This window comes from Toxorhynchites rutilus, unplaced genomic scaffold, assembly GCF_029784135.1.
Source record: "Toxorhynchites rutilus septentrionalis strain SRP unplaced genomic scaffold, ASM2978413v1 HiC_scaffold_193, whole genome shotgun sequence".
NCBI lineage: Eukaryota > Metazoa > Arthropoda > Insecta > Diptera > Culicidae > Toxorhynchites > Toxorhynchites rutilus.
In genome coordinates this window covers 2,757-25,000 of record NW_026599755.1, presented here as the reverse complement: position 1 = coordinate 25,000, position 22,244 = coordinate 2,757, and the positions used below count along the sequence as shown (strand labels likewise).

Here is a 22,244-nt window from a genome sequence, read left to right as displayed (position 1 = left end):
CGTCAAATCGCCTTCAATGAATTTTACTCTTTAGTCCGTAAAAATACCATCGCTAACTGGCAACGCAAATGGAACGAAGGTGAATTGGGCCGGTGGCTTCACTCGATTATCCCTAAGGTTAGCCTCAAACCATGGTTCAAAAGTCTGGACTTGAGTCGGGACTTTATTCGCACCTTCTCCCGACTCATGTCCAATCACTGTTCGTTAGACGCGCTACTCTTTCGTTTCAATCTGGCCGGCAGCAATATCTGCGTTTGTGGCCGAGGCTACCACGACATCGAACACGTTGTTTGGTCGTGTGAGGTGTATCTTGTTGCCAGATCGAATTTAGAGAACTCCCTTCGGGCTAGAGGAAGGCAGCCCAATGTGCCGGTGAGAGATGTGTTGGCTCGGTTAGACCTTGATTACATGTCCCAAATATATGTTTTCCTTAAATCTATCGATGTTCGTGTGTGATTATCCTTATATCCTTATACCCTCCATTTCTTCCTTTATGAGTAATTGGTCCGCTTGCTATAAACAGGAGAATGAAATGTAAATTCACAATAGATGTACGAATAGATTTAAGAATTGAATGTGTGTGATTATCAACATTGTAATAATTTCCTTATACCCCATCCTTTTCCTGAGAAAAATATGTCACCCTTCTAATCTCGAGTTCACCGCGAGTAATCGGTTTCCCACATTACTAGACATAGATTTAAGAAAATTGTTCATATATATAGTGTTAAACATATATTTAAGATTTCGGCTCCTTTAAACTTATGCAACTGAGCCTGTAAAAATAAACGAATTTATAAAAAAAATAAGATGCACATCTGTATCGCATTGGGATCGTTGATAGTAATATTTGCGTTTGTGGTGATGGTTATCATGACATCGAGCATGTGGTCTGGTCCTGTAGAAACTTTCATTCTGCCAGGGCTTACCTATCGGATTCACTCAGGGCATTAGGAAGGCAATCTGACTTACCGGTTAGAGACATCTTAGCTAGTCGCGACCTCAACCTTATGCTTTATCTTTACCAATTCATCAAAAGAAATGATATCTATGTTTGATTCCTTCCCTCCTCATCAAACCAAACTATCCCACTCGCTCCATCCTAGTCCTAAATCCTAATCCGGTCCAATTAATCTAGTGTTAGATTTAGTTATTATTAAATTGTTAGTCTTAATTATATAGAAAATAAGTTATATTTTAAGGTGAAATTTGACTCTGTAAACGTTAGATAATAAGTAATTGAGTCTGATTAATAAACGTTTTTGGAAAAAAAATTATCTTTCGACCCACCTTTTGACAGCCATTACCAGAGTATTCGAATGCTTTGAGGCAATCCGAGCCTTAGTTTTCTTCTCCTTATTCCGTGAAATCAAAACAAAAATTTTTGTGCGCTAACCTAATCGGTCCGAAAACACAGATTTTTTCAAAAATATCGAATCGAGAATCGCACGTCAGGTAATCAAATAGGGATAATCAAGTGTAGTGGTTCTGAAAACTAAATTGAAAAAATTCTTTTTCAATTTAGTTCTGAGCATTCAAACACAGCCCATGTTTTTTTTCAACCGTGGGTAAGTTGAAATTATGGAAAATCGACTATTTTTATTTGTCGGTGATTGCCGTATGAATGAATGATAAATAAAAAAATAAGAATCATTCATATTTCGTTCCTCATAATTTATGAATACACATATATGAAAAATATGTAAAATTTGTTAGTTTTGCAACTAGGGGTCATTCAAATTTTACGTAACGCTATTTTTTTACTTTTTAAGACACCCTTTTCTCTAAATAACATGTAACAAATGGTCATTTGCATAAGAAATGTTTAGATTTAATTGGTATTATATCTGAACAAGTTTCCACAAGCCATCCTCTCCTCCCTTTTTGATTTGCGTTACGTATTATTTGAATATTTGAATGATCCCATAATCCTCATTAGTGGCCTTTACGAGTGGCTGTACTCTGACATGAAAGCATCTAAAATATATTAGTTTTATGATGTTATTGTTTCGTATATTAACACAGCGTCTAACCTTTTTCGAGCCCTGTGGTTTCCGCCAAGTTCTCGTGCGGCTGAAAATGAGTATGCAATTCTTTACGTACATTCATCCTACCATCCCATATGCGGCGTCTTGACTACGGATACAATTTCCCTCCCACAATGCATCGGTCGCAATAAGAGCATGGGTCCTTCCGCTCTCTGCTACTTACTTGGGTTCGGATGATTATGTGGTTTTTTCGGGCCCACTCTTCGATTAAATCCCATGCGTTCGATCCCTGTCTTCCCGCGCAGTACGTATACAAGACGCACTCTATTCATCCCTCTAATTGACGCTTTTATTCCGACTAAATGATGAGATTTTCCCTCACTCTCGGTCCCACGTGCCGGATGGGGATGTTACTCGGAGTCGACTCCAGCCCCGGGATGGGTACAAAGGATAACGGATGGATAGTGTGTATGGTTCCTTCCCGGTGTGCATCCGTCCCGAGGAGATTAAAGCGCTCAGTGTTATTCATTATGGGACCATTGTCGTGTGGAACCGATATACTGGCCGCTTCCATTAGGCGATATAAAGGATGCTTTTATCTTTTTCGCCCGTAACTGGAACTTTCAATACCACGCTAATGATAATACAGTTTTTGGGATATATTGCAATCGTTGAGGGTGAGCCCGTGTTCGATGGCTTGAGGGGCTGAAATCAACGTAAATAATTAAAGCCACAACAAGTCTGTCGCTTGCTAAAGCAAGTTGTGTTTGCACAAGGAAACAATAATAATTACCATCCTGGATAATTTTATTCCTGCACGAACGAAGCAAGGCCTGAGCCTCTGGACGCTTCAAATAAAGCTGATTTTCTCCGCCGAACAAAGCCGCAAGCCCGCGGGCGGCCGTTCCGTTCCTCGAATGGCCTAATAAACCTATTCTGGCACAATGGCGGCAAAAGAAAATTGTGCAGCACTCAGGAGGGTAGGGAGATGATAAGCTGCGATAAAACACGCAACCACTTGAATGCTTCTTGTTGTTACTGCCGCCGCCGTTCCCCATTGTGAAGATTTGATATAGACGTCAGCTTTCGAGGGCACTCCAAACGTCGTTGTCGTCGTCATCTTGTTGCCACAAACAAAGACCCGCGCGCAAAACACAAACGCGAATGTGCCGGGCGCGGCAAAAGCGATATTGTACGTACCTTATACTTCATAGGTACGTAAGCTCATATGGGTGGAAGTCAGGTGAGTGCAGGACTCCTCCGCGCAGCCACTACTTTCCCATCAACGAAACCACCGGTAGTCACGACAGGGTACTACCATAACTATTTCCAACGTGTGTATCGCTCGGTTTCCCGCAATTCATCGGACAAGATCACATCGCGTCGGGGTGGTGGTGGTGGAGGTAGTGTGGGGGGCAAGTATCGAAGGGACATCATCCTGCGAATACGTCGTCGGCTCCGTCGCGTCTCATTGGCGGAGTGGATTCTTGAGTTTATATCACTTGTTCAATTTGTGCTACCATGAGTGCGCTTTCTTCGGAACAGGATTATCTTTTCTCGAGCAGCCCGGGCCAAATGGGGCTTATGAATAAGGAAATTTTTGCTTCGTTTTGAATAATGTTAGTTTTGGAGGGGAAAACTGCGGAATAAGTTGCTAGAAAAGGGCCTGGTGGGTAAGGAAGTAAAGAGTGCTCCCAAATCAAATTACCAGCTCTATGGAAAATATTATGTAGGTTACCGAAACGCACTTTTCAATTTTTTGCATTCCATTCTCAATAGCTTAGAGATAAAAATTTGAAAACAAAATTTTAAAGTGCATCTTGCTATGGTGTATCGAGAGATATTATCAAAAAAAAAATTTCATCAAAAATTGTAGTATGCAGTACAACTCTAATTCATATTTAAATGTATTTCTTCAGTTTTTATAGATACGCGTTTTTTTTTCAGAATTTTAGCGTGTTGCGCGGTGCAAAAAAATATATAAGACCTAGTACTGGTTCAATTTATATTCAAATATGTGTTTTTTTGATATTTTTGTGACTTTTTTATCAGAATATTTCGAAAACTGCGGAATACGAAAATAGCTAATAATGTTTCAATAAATTTGTTAATAAAAGATCTATGATTGTAAAGTACTTATGTATTCGTAAAAAGAGCCCCAAGTCTTTCCGCTAGCGCTTTGTAAAATATTGTATAGGGTACCACCTTTCGGGAACATATCGGGGTACAAATTGAAAATCGAAAATCGAGCGCACCGTGAAAATTGTCCAATTTCAAATGCTTATTGCTCAGTCATTTCAGGATGGATTGATGAGATTTTTGCGTCAATCAATTTCGGCACTCCATAACAATTTTTTACATTGAATAAAATAATATATGTCATGAAACTAACTATCGAACAATTGAAAAATCTCAACCCATTTCCTAACGGAAATACCCATTTCTGATAGGTCGAAATTGACGACATATGCGGCAGGTCCCAAACAGAGACATCAAAACCAAGCTGCCTGGCGGAAATCGGCATTGCAGATACATGAAAGTAGGGGGAGCCTTTTTCCCACCGACATGTATTCCCTAACAGAGATTTCAAATCCTAGGTATCTGGGGGAAATCAGCATGTAAATACCCTCGATAGTTTAACTAACGACGCGCACAAAGTGCTCATTGTAACTAGCGTGGGCATTGCTGATTGCATACGTGCTGGCGAATAAGTTGGGAGCGATGAACAAGTGTTTTTTCGTTCCAATAAGAATCTTTCGATTGAAGAATGATGTTTCAATGAACTGAATAGAACTTATGCTTGATAGAATATAAATTTGAATTTGAAACTTTTATGTTGGTTTCTTCGTAAAACTTTTAGCACAACTGTAAGTGTAAAATTGTGTATGGTAACTTTTATGTTAAAATGACTTCATATATGAAACGATTTTTTTTCTCCCAAGGAAAGTTCATGCGACGAGCAAAATTGGAAAAATGAAGAAATATTCGAAAAAGTGATTTAACATATGCTCTACATATCGTATTGGGTGCTGTTAGCCCAATTGAAATTCGCATTGAGGCATGTAGCATCGTGTTCCGTTGGGTTTAAAGCGAAAAGGAAATGGGTTGAATAAACACTCAGAAAATAAAAAAATTATGAATGAAATTACTTCTCCATTTCAAATATATTTTCTCTATACTATAGTAACACTTTTTTTCTGGTGAGAAAAATTGGGTTCGATAATGATAATTATCTTATATTGCTTTGATGAGCTTTTTTTCTTTATTTTATCCATACATAACACAGGCGCCATCTCGTCCAGGACCACAGAGAGCGGCTTTGGTACGTGATACGCACCATCTAATGACTAATCACCATCCTTCTATCATTATCACTCGATTATGGACACTGGTGGAGTGAACAAACAATACCTAACAACCAGACAAAACGGACCCAAATCATTATCGAAGAGTTTAACATATCCAAAATCAGCGTGCAGCAGACAGCCTAACGGAATCCTACGTCAACTATGCGGTCGTGTCTTGGACACAACCCTCCTGTGACTTTTCTGATTCCTTTTACGATTCACTATGAGAGCTATGGTTAAAAACGTAGTTTTTCTTTTTTCACGTTATTCTCAATAGCTTGGAAATGAAAACATGGAAAAATACCCAAAGTGCGTCTTATAAATTTAAATCCACGAACACAATAAAATCGTCGATTTCATGGAAATAAAAAAATGCAGACGGTGTAAATTTGAAAAAAAAAACGAAACATTATAAAAAAGATCATAAATATAAAAAATAAGTACGGACACATTTCGAAGCTAAAATTCTGAAAAAAAATCACATATCACGAACAAAGAATTTCTATTTTAATAAATCTAAAATTTAAAAACAAATCCAAAATTTTATAATTTATTTTAACTTATCACAGTACACTGCACAATGGTTCAGGAGGAGCATTTAAGTGGAAATTAGCATTTAGAGCACAGTTATTCTCTAGACAAAAACTGTCTTAGATAAAGTTGTTACATATAATAGAGTGCTCATTTTTGTGTTATCAAAAATAGGGTGACCAAAATTGTCGATAAAATAAAAAATATAACTTTCTTATATTTATAGATGGAGGTTATTTGAGACATCTTTGTATAACAAAGTTTTTTTTCTATCTCTTGAAATAACCGATATAACGCTTTTTTCTAAGTTGCGTTAGGGTCACAATGAAAAATACAGTTTTTTTGCTCTAACTTTTATATTTAAAATCCTACATACAAACTGTCTTCGAAAGACTTTTAAGAGCTTAGTAATACAAATATTTTGCGATGTAGAACTTATCAATATCTCAACTTCACTCAATGTTGAAGCAAGCAAGCAATTGAAGTGAGCGTATTTTTTGGGAAGAAATATCAATAATATTGAGTGAAGTTGAGATATTTATAAGTTCTACATCGCAAAATATTTGTATTACTAAGCTCTTAAAAGTCTTTCGAAGACAGTTTGTGTGTAAAATTTTAAATATAAAAGTTAGAGCAAAAAAAACAGTTTTTTTTCATGGTGACCCTAACGTAACTTAGAAAAAAAGCGCTATATCGGTTACTTCAAGAGGTAGAGATAAACTTTGTTCTAAAAAGATGTCTCAAATAATTGGAGCTACAACATTGTCAAACTATGTTTACCTCTATCTATAATGATTAAAAAGTTATATTTTTTATTTTATCGACAATTTTGTCACCCTATTTTTGATAACATGAAAATGATCGCTCTATCATGTGTAACAACTTTGTCGAAGACAGTTTTTGTCTGGAGAATAACTGTCGAGCTCTAAATGCAAATTTCCTCTTAAATGCATTTCCAGGACATGAAAGCAACAAAATAAGAAAGCAAGGAAGCAAGAAAGTAAGAAAGCAAGAAAACAAGAAAGCAGTGTTTGCCAAATGATTCACTCATTGAAAAAATCGCTTTCGTTCGTTCAAATATGATCTTTCAGGAAACATTTCCCCCAGCGGTATTCTATTGTTGTTATGTGCTGCAAATCACGACACAAAAGAGAACGAGACAACTCTGCATCGGCTCGCACTTCATTGCACACCAGCATGCAAGCAAAGCTATCATATACGCTTTCGGTGCAGAAAGCTTATTTTCTTCTTTGCCTCTAACATAGGTGTCTATTCTGTATTTCAATCGATTCGAAATATTTCGAACGACTTGGTAAATTCCATTCCCTGTTTCGTTCGAGGTGTTTTCAAATTCGAATACCTTTCGTTCGGACTGTTTTGTTTTCGAACATCTTTCATTCGAATCAAACCAAACGTCAAACCCACTTTGTTTATGAAGGAGTGAATAATTTCCGCAGCGGATGAGCGGTGAACTGCAAAAATGTAAGCTAATTTTTAATCATTTTTTTCTTTAAATTAATTTTAACGTTCAACAGGGAAAAAAACAAAAACAAAACAACCACTAAAAATCAGTTCGAGCGGATTGTGCTGCTTCTGGAGCAAGAGCCGGACATAGCAAAGGGTTTCTCCCGAGGAAATTCCGGACCCTTCTGGGATGATCTGGCGGCAGAAGTCAATAGTTTGGGACCGCCTATTCGCGATGGAAGTGGATGGAAAAAGGTATATACTAAAACGAATCCGAAACATATGTTTATAGTCTTATTTTTGCCCTGGTTTTCTGTGTAGGTTTGGGCGGACTATAAGTCCGGATTAAAGCGAAAACTCGCTCACAACAAACGGGAGCAGAGGGCGACAGGTGGAGGACCCAATAAAATTATCAATTTGTCCGAGCTGGAGGAGCAGGCAGTTCTACTAACTGGGTTACTTGCGACCGTGGAAGGAATCCCGGGTACCTCATCTCATGGAACACAGTTGGGTTCGCCTTCGGGTGAACCTCAAGCTGCAGACCAGGAAAATTTTATATATTATGGTACTTCCGACGAGTGTGACGGTATCAATAATACCATTCACTTCCAGCCCTCTCAGCCGAAAAAATCCAGACCTTCTACCACGAGGCTATTAGAGCTGCAAGTCGAGCAACAAAACAAATTTCACACCAATGTGAAATCCCTGTTAAAAAACACAAACAAGAATTTGAGTGATCTGGTTCATTATCAGCGCCAATCAGCTCGAGCGATTCTTTCCGTGGATGCCACACTCAAAGAACATCTGAGTGAACAAAAACGACATAACCACGAGATGGAGAAGATCGCGCTGGAGAAATCAATAGCGACAAATCCTTGAAACGCAGATTGCGTATATTTCAGAACATTAGAATAATGTTTCAAAATATCAGTGATCTGATTTTTTATCTTTATATTGTAACTCAAGTATAAAAAAATGAAAAAAGTTCTAATCGTATTTTTATATCTTTCCATGGAAGAAAAATCTTACTTAATTTTTTCTTTGAAGTTTGTTTGGAATAGCATCAAAATTATATAAACTTTTTTAAAATTCACGAATTTCGCCTATAGTTTATGGAACTTCCTTAACCCCTTCACGTACAACATTGAACTTCACTCGTTGTTTCTCGATGTGAAATAATTACATAGCTTCAGGCATATGATGAGGATACCGACAACTGAAGATTATCAAATTTCCGTTATTTAAAAAAAAAAATTGAATGAGCTAAAAATATAAAATATAATTTGAATATTATAATTAAAATAAAAACGAACGAGTTAGTACGTAGTAATAACTCCTTCGTTTTTATTTTAAACACAACATGTATTTGCTCATCATAGGGCACCCATGTTAGATACCCACACTCAGCAGAGTAGCGGAACGACTCGAAGTGCTCGTTTTGGGCCGTGCTGTTGGAAATTAAATCGTACAGCAAGGGGTTAAAACAACGCAAAAAGTATTAACAATGGTTATTTGAATACTTGGCCTGCTTACGAGAAATCGATAATGACATGTTCTCAAAGTGTTGGCAGGAATAAGAGTAAATAATTCTGCCGAAACCATAGTTAAGTAAGGAAGACACTTCCTTTTCCGGTGGTTGTTATTTATTTGAGCATTTGCAAACAAGTTAGATGAAATTTAACAGTCATAAATATTAATTTAAACAAAAGTTTATTATGTAAACAGCTGCATAACATATTATAACTACTGAGAACGACCAAATTCTAAGCATATATTGTGAAGTGCACAGCATACATTTATAATTTGAGCGCATTTAGTAGGATTGTAGTGAAGTTGTCTCGCGCCAAGGATGCATCTAAACCGATTTTTTAGTAAACCGATTGTCCGCTCGACGATAGCACGACCCAAGGCATGCCTGCGATTAAAATCGCTCTCCAAACTCCCTTCCTCCGCTGCTCTGAATGGCGTTACTAACCAAGGTTCCGATGGATAACCAGCATCACCTGAAAATATTTTATCACACAGTACATACAAGTATACTAAAATATTGTAGTTGAACATTACCTAGAATCTTAGTATTAACTTCACCATTTTGGTGAAGCTGCTCAAAGTGAGTTCTTGCAGGGCTTACACGCCATATATGAGAGTCATGATTAGATCCCTGGAAGGTAGGATCAACGAAACGAATCCTTTGCTGATCGTCACAAACCTATGTTGATAAAAAAGAGTATTTGTTCATTGATTTGTTAATTCAAATACTAATAATACTTACAATCAGAACGTTGAGACTATAAAATCCCTTCCGATTAAAAAACAAATTTCGATTCAGCTTAGGTGGAATAATTTTTACGTGGGTTCCATCCAAACACATAATAACACCCGGAATTGATGTTTTCTGATAGAAGTGTAGTTTAGCACGCCGCTGTTCGTCTTCCGTCATATTTAGGGAAATCCATTTCTTACACAGTGTCCGCTCCAGAATGTTAAGCATTTCAGTCAGCACCTTGGAAAATGTGGGCTGTGCTATGGCAATGTGATAATCTTGCCCTGCTCCATGTTGATAATTTCCTTCAGCAAAGAATCGCAAACATGCTGCGAGTTTCACCTCCGTGGATAGACCACCTTTCCTTGTGGTAAGGCAGTTCTCAATTTCCTCTAAAACGTACCGAAAAGCTTCCTTACTTAGACGAAAACTTTTGATGAATCTGAATAAGGGCAAAATTAATCAATAAGAGAAACAAACATGGGATTTTTGAGACGGATACTTACGCTTCATCAGAAAGTTTTATGAAGTCGGTTGATTTTCGGTGGTTTCGCCGATGGTAGCAAGGCATTCCAATTTCTTCTTGCTCCGCCAAAATCGGTAACAAAACGGAATCCATTGAACGAGAAAATTTTCTCACAAATTTCTCTTAGGATCAAAAATTAACTGAAATTCAACTCGCACTCGCCGCTATTTAATACGGTGTTTCTTTTTGTTTATCGGTTTTTGACAGATCGATGCATATTCGAAATTTTCTAACACTTTCGTTCGAAACGAGCAAAACGATTGGAATAGGGAATGGTAAATTCGAAAACGATCGAAATATCACTTTCGAACGAAATAGAAATCCGTCGGAATACAGAATACGCACCATATGCATACCGACCTCTCCATGCATCATGAAACAGCAGGATCATACGGACAACGCAAAGCGAAAGATTCATATTTAGCTAATGTAGCAGATCCTGATTTTTAAGTCTCAGAGAGTGCAAACTATATGATTATTTAGCTCGATAGAGGCTAAGGGAAGGGTAGTCAGATTATATTTGCCATTTTTAACGCCTCTATCCCTCGAAATGTGTATATTCATATAGACCGCATAGTTTTACTAGCAACACCGCTCCAGTGAGAAGCAAAAACTCTCGCGTTTTATCTCTTTTCCCATTCGCTGCTCTCCGTAAATGGTGATGTAATGATGACGTAATTTTTCTTGTATCATTTATTGCTTTGCACTTGTCTGTGCAGTGGGTTTCGCTATAGTAAAATGGGACGATATATGCGGTTCAAACTTGTATGCAGGCTTCGAAAATAGTGTGCCATGTTTGATACAGCTCGAATATGCAAACAACAGTCTTCGTTCTTCTCTTAGTTTAATCACTAAATGTTACAAAAGTGATTGCTGACATTCATACAAGTATCTGAATGATCCTCTCATATTTGGTTATATGTTCGTGAGAGTTTACTTGCATGACACATTGTGTATCATTCGATTTTGATCGAAATCCAAACACTGCAAGAAAGCAACAAAATAAGAAAGCAAGGAAGCAAGAAAGTAAGAAAGCAAGGAAGCAAGAAAGCAAGAAAGCAAGAAAGCAAAAATGCAAGAAAGCAAGAAGGCAAGAAAGCAAGAAAGCAAGAAAGCAAGAAAGCAAGAAAGCAAAAAAGCAAGAAAGTAAGAAAGCAAGAAAGCAAGAAAGCAAGAAAGCAAGAAAGCAAGAAAGCAAGAAAGCAAGAAAGCAAGAAAGCAAGAAAGCAAGAAAGCAAGAAAGCAAGAAAGCAAGAAGCAAGAAAACAAGAAAGCAAGAAAGCAAGAAAGCAAGAAAGCAAGAAAGCAAGAAAGCAAGAAAGCAAGAAAGCAAGAAAGCAAGAAGGCAAGAAAGCAAGAAAGCAAGAAAGCAAGAAAGCAAGAAAGCAAGAAAGCAAGAAAGAAAGAAAGCAAGAAAGCAAGATAGTAAGAAAGCAAGAAAGCAAGAAAGCAAGAAAGTAAGAAAGCAAGAAAGCAAGAAAACATGAAAGCAAGAAAGCAAGAAAGCAAGAAAGCAAGAAAGCAAGAAAGCAAGAAAGCAAGAAGGCAAGAAAGCAAGAAAACATGAAAGCAAGAAAGCAAGAAAGCAAGAAAGCAAGAAAGCAAGAAAGCAAGAAAGAAAGAAAGCAAGAAAGCAAGAAAGCAAGAAAGCAAGAAAGCAAGAAAGCAAGAAAGCAAGAAAGCAAGAAAGCAAGAAAGCAAGAAAGCAAAAACGCAAGACAGCAAGAAGGCAAGAAAGCAAGAAAGCAAGAAAGAAGAAAGAAGAAAGAAGAAAGAAGAAAGAAGAAATAAGAAAGTAGAAAGTAGAAAGAAAGAAGAAAAAAGAAACAATCCGTTGAGCAGAAGGAACAGAAGAAGGTTTTTATTCTAATCCTGCTAAAGTCAACAATCAACAGCCTTTCTTTTTTTCTAGAAAATAACTTGGCAGCCTTTCAAAGGCTACGAAGCGAACCTTTTTTCTATGTGCTAGTTAACTTATTCTACCGGGTGATATCTTTTTAAAAAATTGAACCACTTGGTTCGGACGTTAATTTCAGACTGACTTTATTTCGAATAATATTAAATATATAATTAAATGCTAAACCTAAGTCCCTTTCTCTGCACAGTCCCTAGCCAAAACAATATATTTAATTACGATCTCGCGGTGGTCGCCGATCTCGGTGCTTGTTGATGTAATCCGAAGCCTGCTACGTGCCATAATTGCATCATTGCTATCTTCGGGTAAATGCGTCCGTTAACTCGCTCACGGGCCAAGTGATCGAAGATAAATACTTCAACAGTGTTGCCATACATTCAACTGAGAAAAAGGGCTAAAGGCTGAAAATATTATCGATCTGTACTTTTCTCTTTCAAAAATCTATTCCGATATCTGATGCATAGAAAAATCTATTTCTTTAGTCTGAATCAGTATATGTCTTTCTGTCTTATTTTCAAAACTATTTTGCTGCCATCCGAATGCAAGGGGTGTAAGTGACTTGATTGATTTCTCTACATCAACTTTTTCTTTAGTAAATAACTCAACTGCAAAAACGTTCCAATTTAAATTTGCTATAGAGTCCGATAGATGAGGTTCTGACATATCTTCCACATTGCCAAATACAGTATGGAATGTATTTGCAGCTAAGTTATGACCAAAAGAGAGAGTCGATGTAGAGAAATCGATCAAATCACTTACACCCCTTTCATTCTAAGCCCCGCAAATGTTTTTGTCGCCTTTTAATACTTAGACATTGCAGTTTTTCATGTTACATTGTGAATTCAGGATTTTCAACCTGCATCAATCATTTTATTTTATTTCATTCTGGACCAAGATATATTCGAAACAGAGAATTAATCATTGAATCTTCAAGAAATGACAGTATTCTATAAAGTGGTTATCTTTGCACTATATCTATACCTTATTGTGTCAAATTGTACCGGGAATTCGTGTTTTTTGAAGAAAATACTTGATCATTTAAATTTACATCATCGCCTACACAGCAGGCACCTTCTGAAGCAATATACTTTTTTCAACGAACAATCCAGTCGTCGAAACACCTTTTACAGCTGTATACAAGAATTGCCTCCAGTTCACACAGCGAAATCATTGTAGGTCTTCAATGCTGTCAAAACGGGTCCCACAAAGCGGTGATTCGAGTTTGGGAAATAGGAACAAATCACACGGGGCCATATCTGGAGAGTTATTATGCGTTGGATGAACGTGGGATCAGAATATGATCGTTCGAACCTATCTTCCATCACTTGATTGCAGGAAAAATAAGCTCTTTTGGCACCAGTCGTGCTGCAACTTTTCTCGTGCGTGAGATATATTTACTTCACGGACTGGCTCTTCCTAAGCACCATTCCTTTTATTTTGTCGATTTTTTCATCAGTTGGAGATGGTGGGATGGTCGTCATTGACGTGGCAAATACTTATTTGAGAAAATTTGTACCATTCCAAATGAATATGTATTTGTGGCAACACTGGTTCGGTTTATGTAGACGTCGGTTAATATTCATCTAATCCGTAAATAATTCACTGAACAAAAAAATTAACAGAAGAATTTCGTTTTATTCAAAAATTATATTCGATTGCTCAATTTTTTTGTCGCGAGGAAAATTTGAAATTTTTCAAGGTACGTTTGAACATTCGATTTCCTGTATGGCATTGTAGAGAGATTCTAGAGGGGGTTGTTAGATTACCAGATATCACAAGGAGTTCAACAGATGTTTTGTCCGTTTCGTAACTTCACACGTTCCATTTGATGTTGCATTGATGCAAAGAAACTACGATTGACTCCGAATATGCCAGTTACGTTACGAAACGATTCATCTGCAAGGATTTTACCGAATACACAATTATCGTCACTACATAATTAACGAATGAAGTTAGATCATCATGAAAAATAGACAGAAACTAGCAGACCTTCTAGCAACGGAATCGTTGGGCTATAAATAACACACTGATTTAGAATGTTGTGTAATGTTTAAGCAAACTCCCCGAATCAACACAATTTAAATCATATTGTTTTAAAGCACATGGCATCTTCTAGATTCTGTAAAGCAGAGATAACATGCGTGATTGGAGACGAAGAAAGTCTCAACCCAACCCATCCGGACCTTCATTCTGACGTAGATATTTGTCGACATCAAACCCTCACCCAACAATAAATACCCCAAACCGGACGACGATCGATTCGAAGAAAGGCGCATTTTCGGCTCAACTCTTGCCCAAGACTCCCAATAAAACCTCTCCAAGACTATAATCACTTTCATCACCCTTTCCTTCGCCTTCGCTCACATGTAGTAGGGAAGGACATTTTGTGTCCATTTTTAGATGGCAGCACCCACTTGACCCAGACCCAGATTCCTTTTTCTTTATCCTGAATTAAGTAACCGAATCTCGACATTCGTCCCCCACCCCGTCTCTTGCGGGCTTTCTCTTTTTACGTCACCCAACCGATTGCATGTATCCCTTGGGAATCCTTTTATTGCGCTCAAGATATTATATCGAGTTCAATAAGCCCGCTTGATTCCTGGCCTGATGCCGATGCCGGTGCTTTGTTGCGTTGGTCAGAGTGACGAGTTGCCGAGACTACCCTAGCTCTAGCTAGAGCCTGTGCGTGTGTGCATGTGGTGACATAGGAGCCGAACAGATGAGATGAGTTTTACGACCAACGTTTTCCCCCACCGGCATCCACGTCACAGACGACTTTCCTCGCCGTTCGATGGTTCCTGGAGAGGGACGCAAATTCAACAAACGGAAGGATTCTTCCCTAACATACTGTGGAGGGAGGAACAATCGCTGGAATGAACGGACGGAATGGGGCATTGTCACTTGAATGTGTGAATTGTGATGCTGCTGCTGCTTGGTGAGGGGTCGAAATTTTGTCATGTTGTCCTTAATTTGTGAGTTGGATTGTGATTTTGCTCTTCCTGGTGTCAATGTACAATGGCCCCGAGTATGGTCGTGTGTTCCGTATGGTTCATTAACTTGCATTGCACTGCTGGGCTCTGGACCTTGTGTATTTGCCCACTGGAGATGTAATGAAAGTAGCTTCTTTACAGCATGATGAAATAATTGTCCAGACGACGATGTGATGTTCACTCATCTGTAAATTACAGTACCGAGCCAGACATTGGGATTAAGTCCTATAGCTGCTTGAACGATGCACAAAATTGGTAGATTTGCGCTACAAGCTCCATTGGCATCTCGTATCTCTCCGCCTAATGGAGGTAATTACAGTTTAATTGATTCATTCCAACGACCCAGATTCGCCGTGACAAGCTGATTACCCGGTTAACAGCTTTTACGCGAGAAGACACCATTGTCACGCGCCCGTCTTCACTTCCGGGCAATGTAATTAATATTTAATCTCTCACTAATTTGCCATCGCTTGATTAGCCACCCTTTCAGGTGAATTGGCTTAATTAAATCGATAGCTTGAGTCGCACCAAGAGGCTCCGAAGATAAACTGTTGCAACATTGTGCACACTTTATTTCACAAAAATTAAACGCATTCAAAATGAGCCGCGAGAATAAGCTTGCGCTCCATAGCAAAAAGAACAGAAGAAAATGTGGTGCAAAATATTGCTGATTTCGACCGTGTAGAATTTAAATTAGATCATCTTCCAACAAGGCTGCGGCTGCGAATACTTAGTTGGCAAGCGCCACTGCACCCGGAAAGTATTACCACATCATTTTCAACGAAAACATGAGAAGCCACCCGGTGGCTGTTCCTCCTAGAAGTGTGCTCTGGATTGAGTTGAAGCTAAGTTGCAACTATTCGATGTACATTTGTCGAATATTTTCAACGTGATATATGGATCTGCCATGTTCATTAACTTCTGCCGGGACGAAATGAATGCACTCAACAGAAACATTGTTCGAAATAAATAGATTGTAAACGTCACATTTTGTAAACGGTGGCATCATTGTGGCATTTTTTAAACTATGGTAACCCCATAATAATATAATGTCCCATAATGTATAGGCGCCATAAAGATACCTCGATAATAAATGTTTTCGAGTAATATTTTAGAAGAGGTGTTACGGCCCAGACAGGCAAAAATTAAAAACAACACACAAATTTTCTTTAATTCATAAATACTTTATTCAACACATAAAATCTATATATATATATATATATAAATCTCGTGTCACGATGTTCGTGGTCGAATTCCTCCGAAACGGCTCATCTGATTTTGATGAAATTATCCACAAAAAACTTGGTAGGCATGAGAATAGGTCGTAATCTATATACGATACCGCTAGGATACCGATTACCATATCTTTGATACCATATATTAGGGTGGTCCTACGCAAAAATTTTTTTTCTGAAATTTTTTTATTTCTAAACTTTAGCTCAAACCATATAAATAACCCCAAATTTTGACCTCCATTCCCTATTTTTAATCGCGATTTGAGCATGTTTGTATAAACAATATTCATAAATTTAACCGTCCTCACACAGAACGAATTTATTTACATTGTTGAATGACAGATGGCGCTACATCCGCTTGATCGAACTTTCATCCACACATACGCAAGCAACCTCGATTCGTCTATAGCCAGGCGCATCGCCGGAGAGCTGAAAGCCTTTTTGAATGAGCACAACGAATTATTGGAATTCTTCAAATCACACTTGCTCGAATTACAAAATGAAAATCACGATACTATCATCGATTCTGATAAAACACCAGCTACAGAGCATGTGTATAGATTCAATTCGCAATTCTAAAATTCGGAATCATTTTAGACGATTGCACAATGACGCGAGAAATTGTGATTCGAAGAAAAAACAATAATCTGGAATTCATCGTCACACAGTTGTCCTAAAGTCCGCATTCCCAACGTAGTAATTCTTGCGTCATTTTTATTAGTACTTAGTTGCGATTTTTATGCTTGAATACAGTCATGCTCTAGAATAAGTGTGACTATAGTGCAAGTCAGAAGGGATTTTTCTGCGAAAAATCTCCCAGCCGTACTGACGGAACAACGTATATTGCATAAACATTAAACAACGAGACCCCGCCACAGGTACTTCATTCATTATCAACATCATTTCTCATTTTGAATTAAATTTATGAACGACAATTAGAGGAGGCGAAACAAACAAGAAGGTGCGCTCCATGCATTTTTATTATGAATCGACATGGTCAGGACAGCGCCATTCGAAGAAGTCGTTAGCTGTGCCAACATTTCATGATCGACATGTACGCGAAGGTAGAAAGCGAATAACTGCGATTCGTACGACACAATCAACAAAAGTGGTGTGAGGAAGAATACATTCACTTGCGAGACGCTATCATGAACAGAGCCGACACAGCCTTTGCTATTGCCAGGTCAAAACACAATGCATTATCATGACATTACAGCGCGTGTGTTCAAGGTGTAAGAACGTTTTTAATGAGCCTCATTCCAACATTACACGTCTTCAGTACCACACGTTACTGGATGTATTCGGTTGAATGGCGGAAGCGATTCAATTCACTCTTTTTTAGTTTGGTTAGTCAACAAAATACGCCCGAAGAAATAGTTTTCCTCGGAAATTCCAAATATGCCTACTGATCTACTGCTCACCCGTATTCTCAAATCCGTTCGAGTCAGAATCACCCGTACGGATCGCAATCTTGCATTCTATAATCCGCTCAACTCAAGTCCAATCGAGTTGTTCAAATGTGGCAACCTCGACATAGAAAACATCGAGCTTCGGGTTTCATTTTTTGTGGAGTGGAAAATTTAATGTATTTTCGGGTGGAATCAGCACGCTTCAAAAAAAAAACTATCTCTATCATTAACTCTTAGATCTACTATGTATAGATCGTTAAAACATCCAAACACGCTTGATAATTAATGTATTATTTTTTTATTAAACACAAATATTCACTAGAAATAATGTATATGGCAGAACAACGTTTGCCGGGCCAGCTAGTAAAGGGTGTGTCACATCAAATTGCATCATGGAAAAAAGCTGTAGAATTTCGCCCAGTAGACCGATCCTTTTGAAAATTTTAGACAGTAAAATAAAAACTATTAAACAACTTTTGGCATTTTCTTTTTATTCATACTTCGAGCCCAAGCCCGTATGCTCGCACCTTCCTCTCTACCCCGTCCATAAGGTTCTGTACAACGTCAGGTTGTAGTTTTTTTTGAACAGAAATCCATTTTCTCTTGAAGTCCGCCTCCGATTTGACAACTTTTGGGTTCTTCCGGAAGGCCTGCTTCATAATCGCTCAATATTTTTCTATTGGGCGAAGCTCCGGCGCGTTGGGCGGGTTCATTTCCTTTGGCACGAAGGTGACCACGTTGACTTTGTACCACTCCAACACGTCCTTTGAATAGTGGCACGAAGCGAGATCCGGCCAGAAGATGGTCGGGCCCTCGTGCTGCTTCAATAGTGGTAGTAAGCGCTTCTGTAGGCACTCCTTAAGGTAAACCTGCCCGTTTACCGTGCCGGTCATCACGAAGGGGGCGCTCCGCTTTCCGCAAGAGCAGATCGCTTGCCACATTATGTAGTTTTTGGCAAACTTGGATAGTTTCTGCTTGCGAATCTCCTCGGGAACGCTGAATTTGTCCTCTGCGGAGAAGAACAACAGGCCCGGCAGCTGACGAAAGTCCGCTTTGACGTAGGTTTCGTCGTCCATTACCAGGCAATGCGGCTTCGTCAGCATTTCGGTGTACAGCTTCCGGGCTCGCGTCTTCCCCACCATGTTTTGCCTTTCGTCGCGGTTAGGAGCCTTCTGAACCTTGTATGTACGCAGGCCCTCCCGCTGCTTGGTCCGCTGGACGAATGAACTTCACAAATTCAGCTTATTGGCGACATCCCGGACCGAACTTCTCGGATCACGTCTAAACTGCTTAACTACGCGCTTGTGATCTTTTTCACTGACGGAGCATCCATTTTTGCCGTTCTTCACCTTCCGGTCGATGGTTAGGTTCTCGAAGTATCGTTTTAGTACTCTGCTGACCGTAGATTGGACGATTCCCAGCATCTTACCGATGTCCCGATGTGACAACTCCGGATTCTCGAAATGAGTGCGCAGGATTAATTCACGACGCTCTTTTTCGTTCGACGACTTTTTTCCAAATTTACGAAAAATTGACAGTGAAGCATGGCCAACGTGATCTATACACTCTTATCTGATTATAAGCGAAAGCTGAAGATATAATTCCTAAAAATAAAATTTCTACAGCGTTTTTCCGTGATGCAATTTGATGTGACACACCCTTTATACTATAAAATACCTCACACTGAACACACTAGAAACACACACAATAATGCACCTGAAATCAAAACGATCATTAAGCATATGTTCAGGTCAATACTTATTGTCACTTACTATGAGCACCGATGGGCTAACTCGTCGAGCGATGACAAACAAAGTAAGGCACATTTTAAGTGATTTTCTGATTATTAAATATATATTATTCAATCAATTTGTGTGAAAAGAAGGTAGTATGACTAGAATTGTAGTGGGTGTTATAGGAAAAAAAATTATAAAATTACAGGAGTAAATTTGGAGAAAATTGGAGTAAAGCTAGACAAGTTAGCACAAGCGTGAAATAAAGGGAACAAATCAGATAAAATAGATGTGAGCACGAGAACTACAAAAAAAACTGTTTTGTAAGCATACACAAATACGAATTGTCGAAATTTATCTAGAAAAATCTTTTTTCATAGTTTGAGCTGATCATAAAAAGGACTGCTTCGAAGTTAGTTTCTGTATCCGCCACACTAACCTTCGCATCGTCGAGAGATATCTGGATAATCAGATAATCAGCTGAAAAGATAATTATTTATTACACATAATTGGACGACACAAAATACTCACCATTGAAGACAACACAACAATCAAAACAATCATGTAAATTATGTAAACAATAACATCCCAATTGTCACGAAACAGGGAACGCATGGAAACGAACCCGCTATACAAAGCGTATTGTTTATATCGAGCATTCGAGAAGGAATCCGACCAAAAAATCAATCGCAATTCTAGGCTATCCAGATGACTATGGGACCAATAATATAAACAGGGCACGAAATGTTAAGAACAGGTTAGTCGCAATAAAACCTTCGATCAGTATAGATCATCATCTTATCTATATTCGAACTCATCACTCTCTACATCATCATCGGGTAGCCAGTCTACTCTCATCTCTCCTACTCTTCGGAACTCTGCTCAGATACCTCTCTGGGCGGAGACAGGAGGTTTAAATTGTCTGCTTCAATATGAATAAATCCCTGAATAGAGCGATTGTAGTTTGCTTTGGTCGTCAAATGTTCAACAATATAATATCTTTTTTCGGGTTTAACTTAAGGAAAGTGTAATTCCTTTATCTCCTTAATCCGTTAATCCGAAAATCCGTGAAAATCGTTCAGCTCAAATCCAAACGTCATTCAGCTCGCGCAGTCCGAAGACATCGGTCGCAAATTTGTTCGCGTCTATTGTAGAGTGGAGATTATACCGTTATCAGTTCGTGGCTGGTGAAGTTATTTCGCCCTAACGGGGTTCTCTTTATTGCGCGAGTGAAGTCGCTTAAACGCGTTCCCCCCTCAGAAGATGTCTCTTCAGAGAAAGAGGTAATCTACCTTAACAAGCCCCCCTTAAGAAAATTGGCAAACTTTTCCTCTTCGCCCCCTCAATCTCCCGCTCCAGCTTCCGCTCTACTACCGAACTTGCCTCCCAGCCCTACTGATCCCGCTCCCGTTCAACAATCGACCTCGTCCTCCCCCTCAGTTGTTTCCTCTCCACGTGTCAAGGTCTATCCAGACGATGCACTTGGAGCTGGTCCATGGGTTGTTTTTTCCGGCCTAAACCAAAAGGAAAGTCAATTAATGTCATTCAGGTTTCGAAAGATCTGGCAAGATTATATTCCTCCGTGGTCGAAATCTCTAAGGTTAGACCGAACAAACTGCGTGTTGTCGTGAGTGATCGGAAACACGCGAATGCAATTGTGATCGCGTCTACGTGCCCTCCCATGACGTAGAAATCTCGGGGGTGGTAACTGAAACTGGTCTGACGTGCGAAATGATAAAAGAAGGAGTTGGTAAATTTAAAAGACTCCCGTTGGTGGGTGTTAAAATTTTGGACAGCCGCCAACTAGGAAAAGTATCCCAAGAAGAGGGAAAAACTAAATTCACGCCGTCAGACTCGTTTCGAGTAACTTTTGCTGGTTCCGCTCTACCTGACTACGTCATGGTGGGCAAATTGAGATTGCCTGTGCGACTCTTCGTGCCAAAGCCCATGACTTGCCAAAAATGCAAGTCAGTTGGTCACACTTCAGATTATTGTGCCAACAAGGAGCGCTGTGCCACTTGCGGAGAGCAACATGAGGGGAAATCCTGCAGTGCGACTGAGCATAAATGTCCATATTGCGGGGGATCCCCACACGAGCTCTCAGTTTGTGAAAATTACAAGAGTCGCTGGGAGAAACAGAAGCGCTCTTTGAAGGAACGCTCGAAACGCACTTTTGCGGATATTTTAAAGGGCGCTTCTCCACTGGCCCAACAACAACAACTAATCAACACACAAAATGTCTTCGCCACGTTGCCCGTTGACGAAATAGAAGCGGACACAGCTAACGGGGGCACACCGTTCATTTTCCAAGGGAATCCCCGGCGCAAAAATGTGACCACTCCCAAAGTTCAAGGACAAGCCCCTCCGGTGATACCCCCTGTTAGCATGCCTAAAAAATCGAGTGCAGCGGACAAGCAAAATCAGGTTCCTCCTGGTTTCCGTGGGAATAATTCACCTTCGAATGGCCCAGCACTCGAGGGGACATCAAAAACCCCAACTGTCCCTGTTTTTCCGTCCAGTTCAACTTCCCAATCGGGATTTATAAAGTTGTCTGACCTTTTGGACCAAATCTTCAAGTGTTTTAATGTTTCCGACTCCATCAGAACCATTGTCATTTCAATGCTTCCAGTATTAAAGACAATTTTGCAACAATTGATGCAAACATGGCCCCTCCTTGCAATGATTATCTCTCTTGATGTCTAATTTAAATAGAGAGGTCGGAGATATCACTGTTTTACAGTGGAATTGTCGTAGTCTTATCCCTAAATTGGATACATTCAAATTTTTAATTCATAATTTCAATTGTGATGTTTTTGCTCTGTCCGAAACTTGGCTTTCTTCGC

General features: G+C 39.1%; 2 protein-coding genes and 1 long non-coding RNA gene across 3 annotated transcripts; 1 reads left to right on the top strand and 2 right to left on the bottom strand.

Moving 5' to 3' along the window:
- Positions 1-1,736: 1,736 nt before the first annotated feature.
- Positions 1,737-2,892, bottom strand: LOC129781726 (uncharacterized). The gene is made up of 3 exons (XR_008744242.1): positions 2,782-2,892; positions 2,034-2,693; positions 1,737-1,977 (listed from the first exon to the last, which is right to left on the bottom strand). It is a non-coding gene; the product is annotated as an uncharacterized LOC129781726 (long non-coding RNA).
- Positions 2,893-7,209: 4,317 nt separating this feature from the next.
- On the top strand, positions 7,210-8,894 carry LOC129781725 (uncharacterized). Its single transcript, XM_055789298.1, has 3 exons — positions 7,210-7,348; positions 7,402-7,585; positions 7,652-8,894. Coding segments are annotated over exons 1-3 (744 nt in total). The 5' UTR covers positions 7,210-7,346; the 3' UTR covers positions 8,210-8,894.
- LOC129781727 (putative nuclease HARBI1) lies at positions 8,720-10,428 on the bottom strand. Its single transcript, XM_055789299.1, has 4 exons — positions 10,100-10,428; positions 9,603-10,035; positions 9,395-9,539; positions 8,720-8,778 (listed from the first exon to the last, which is right to left on the bottom strand). The coding sequence occupies exons 1-4, from the start codon at positions 10,210-10,212 to the stop codon at positions 8,720-8,722; spliced, it is 750 nt and encodes a 249-aa protein (XP_055645274.1). The 5' UTR covers positions 10,213-10,428.
- Positions 10,429-22,244: the final 11,816 nt, after the last annotated feature.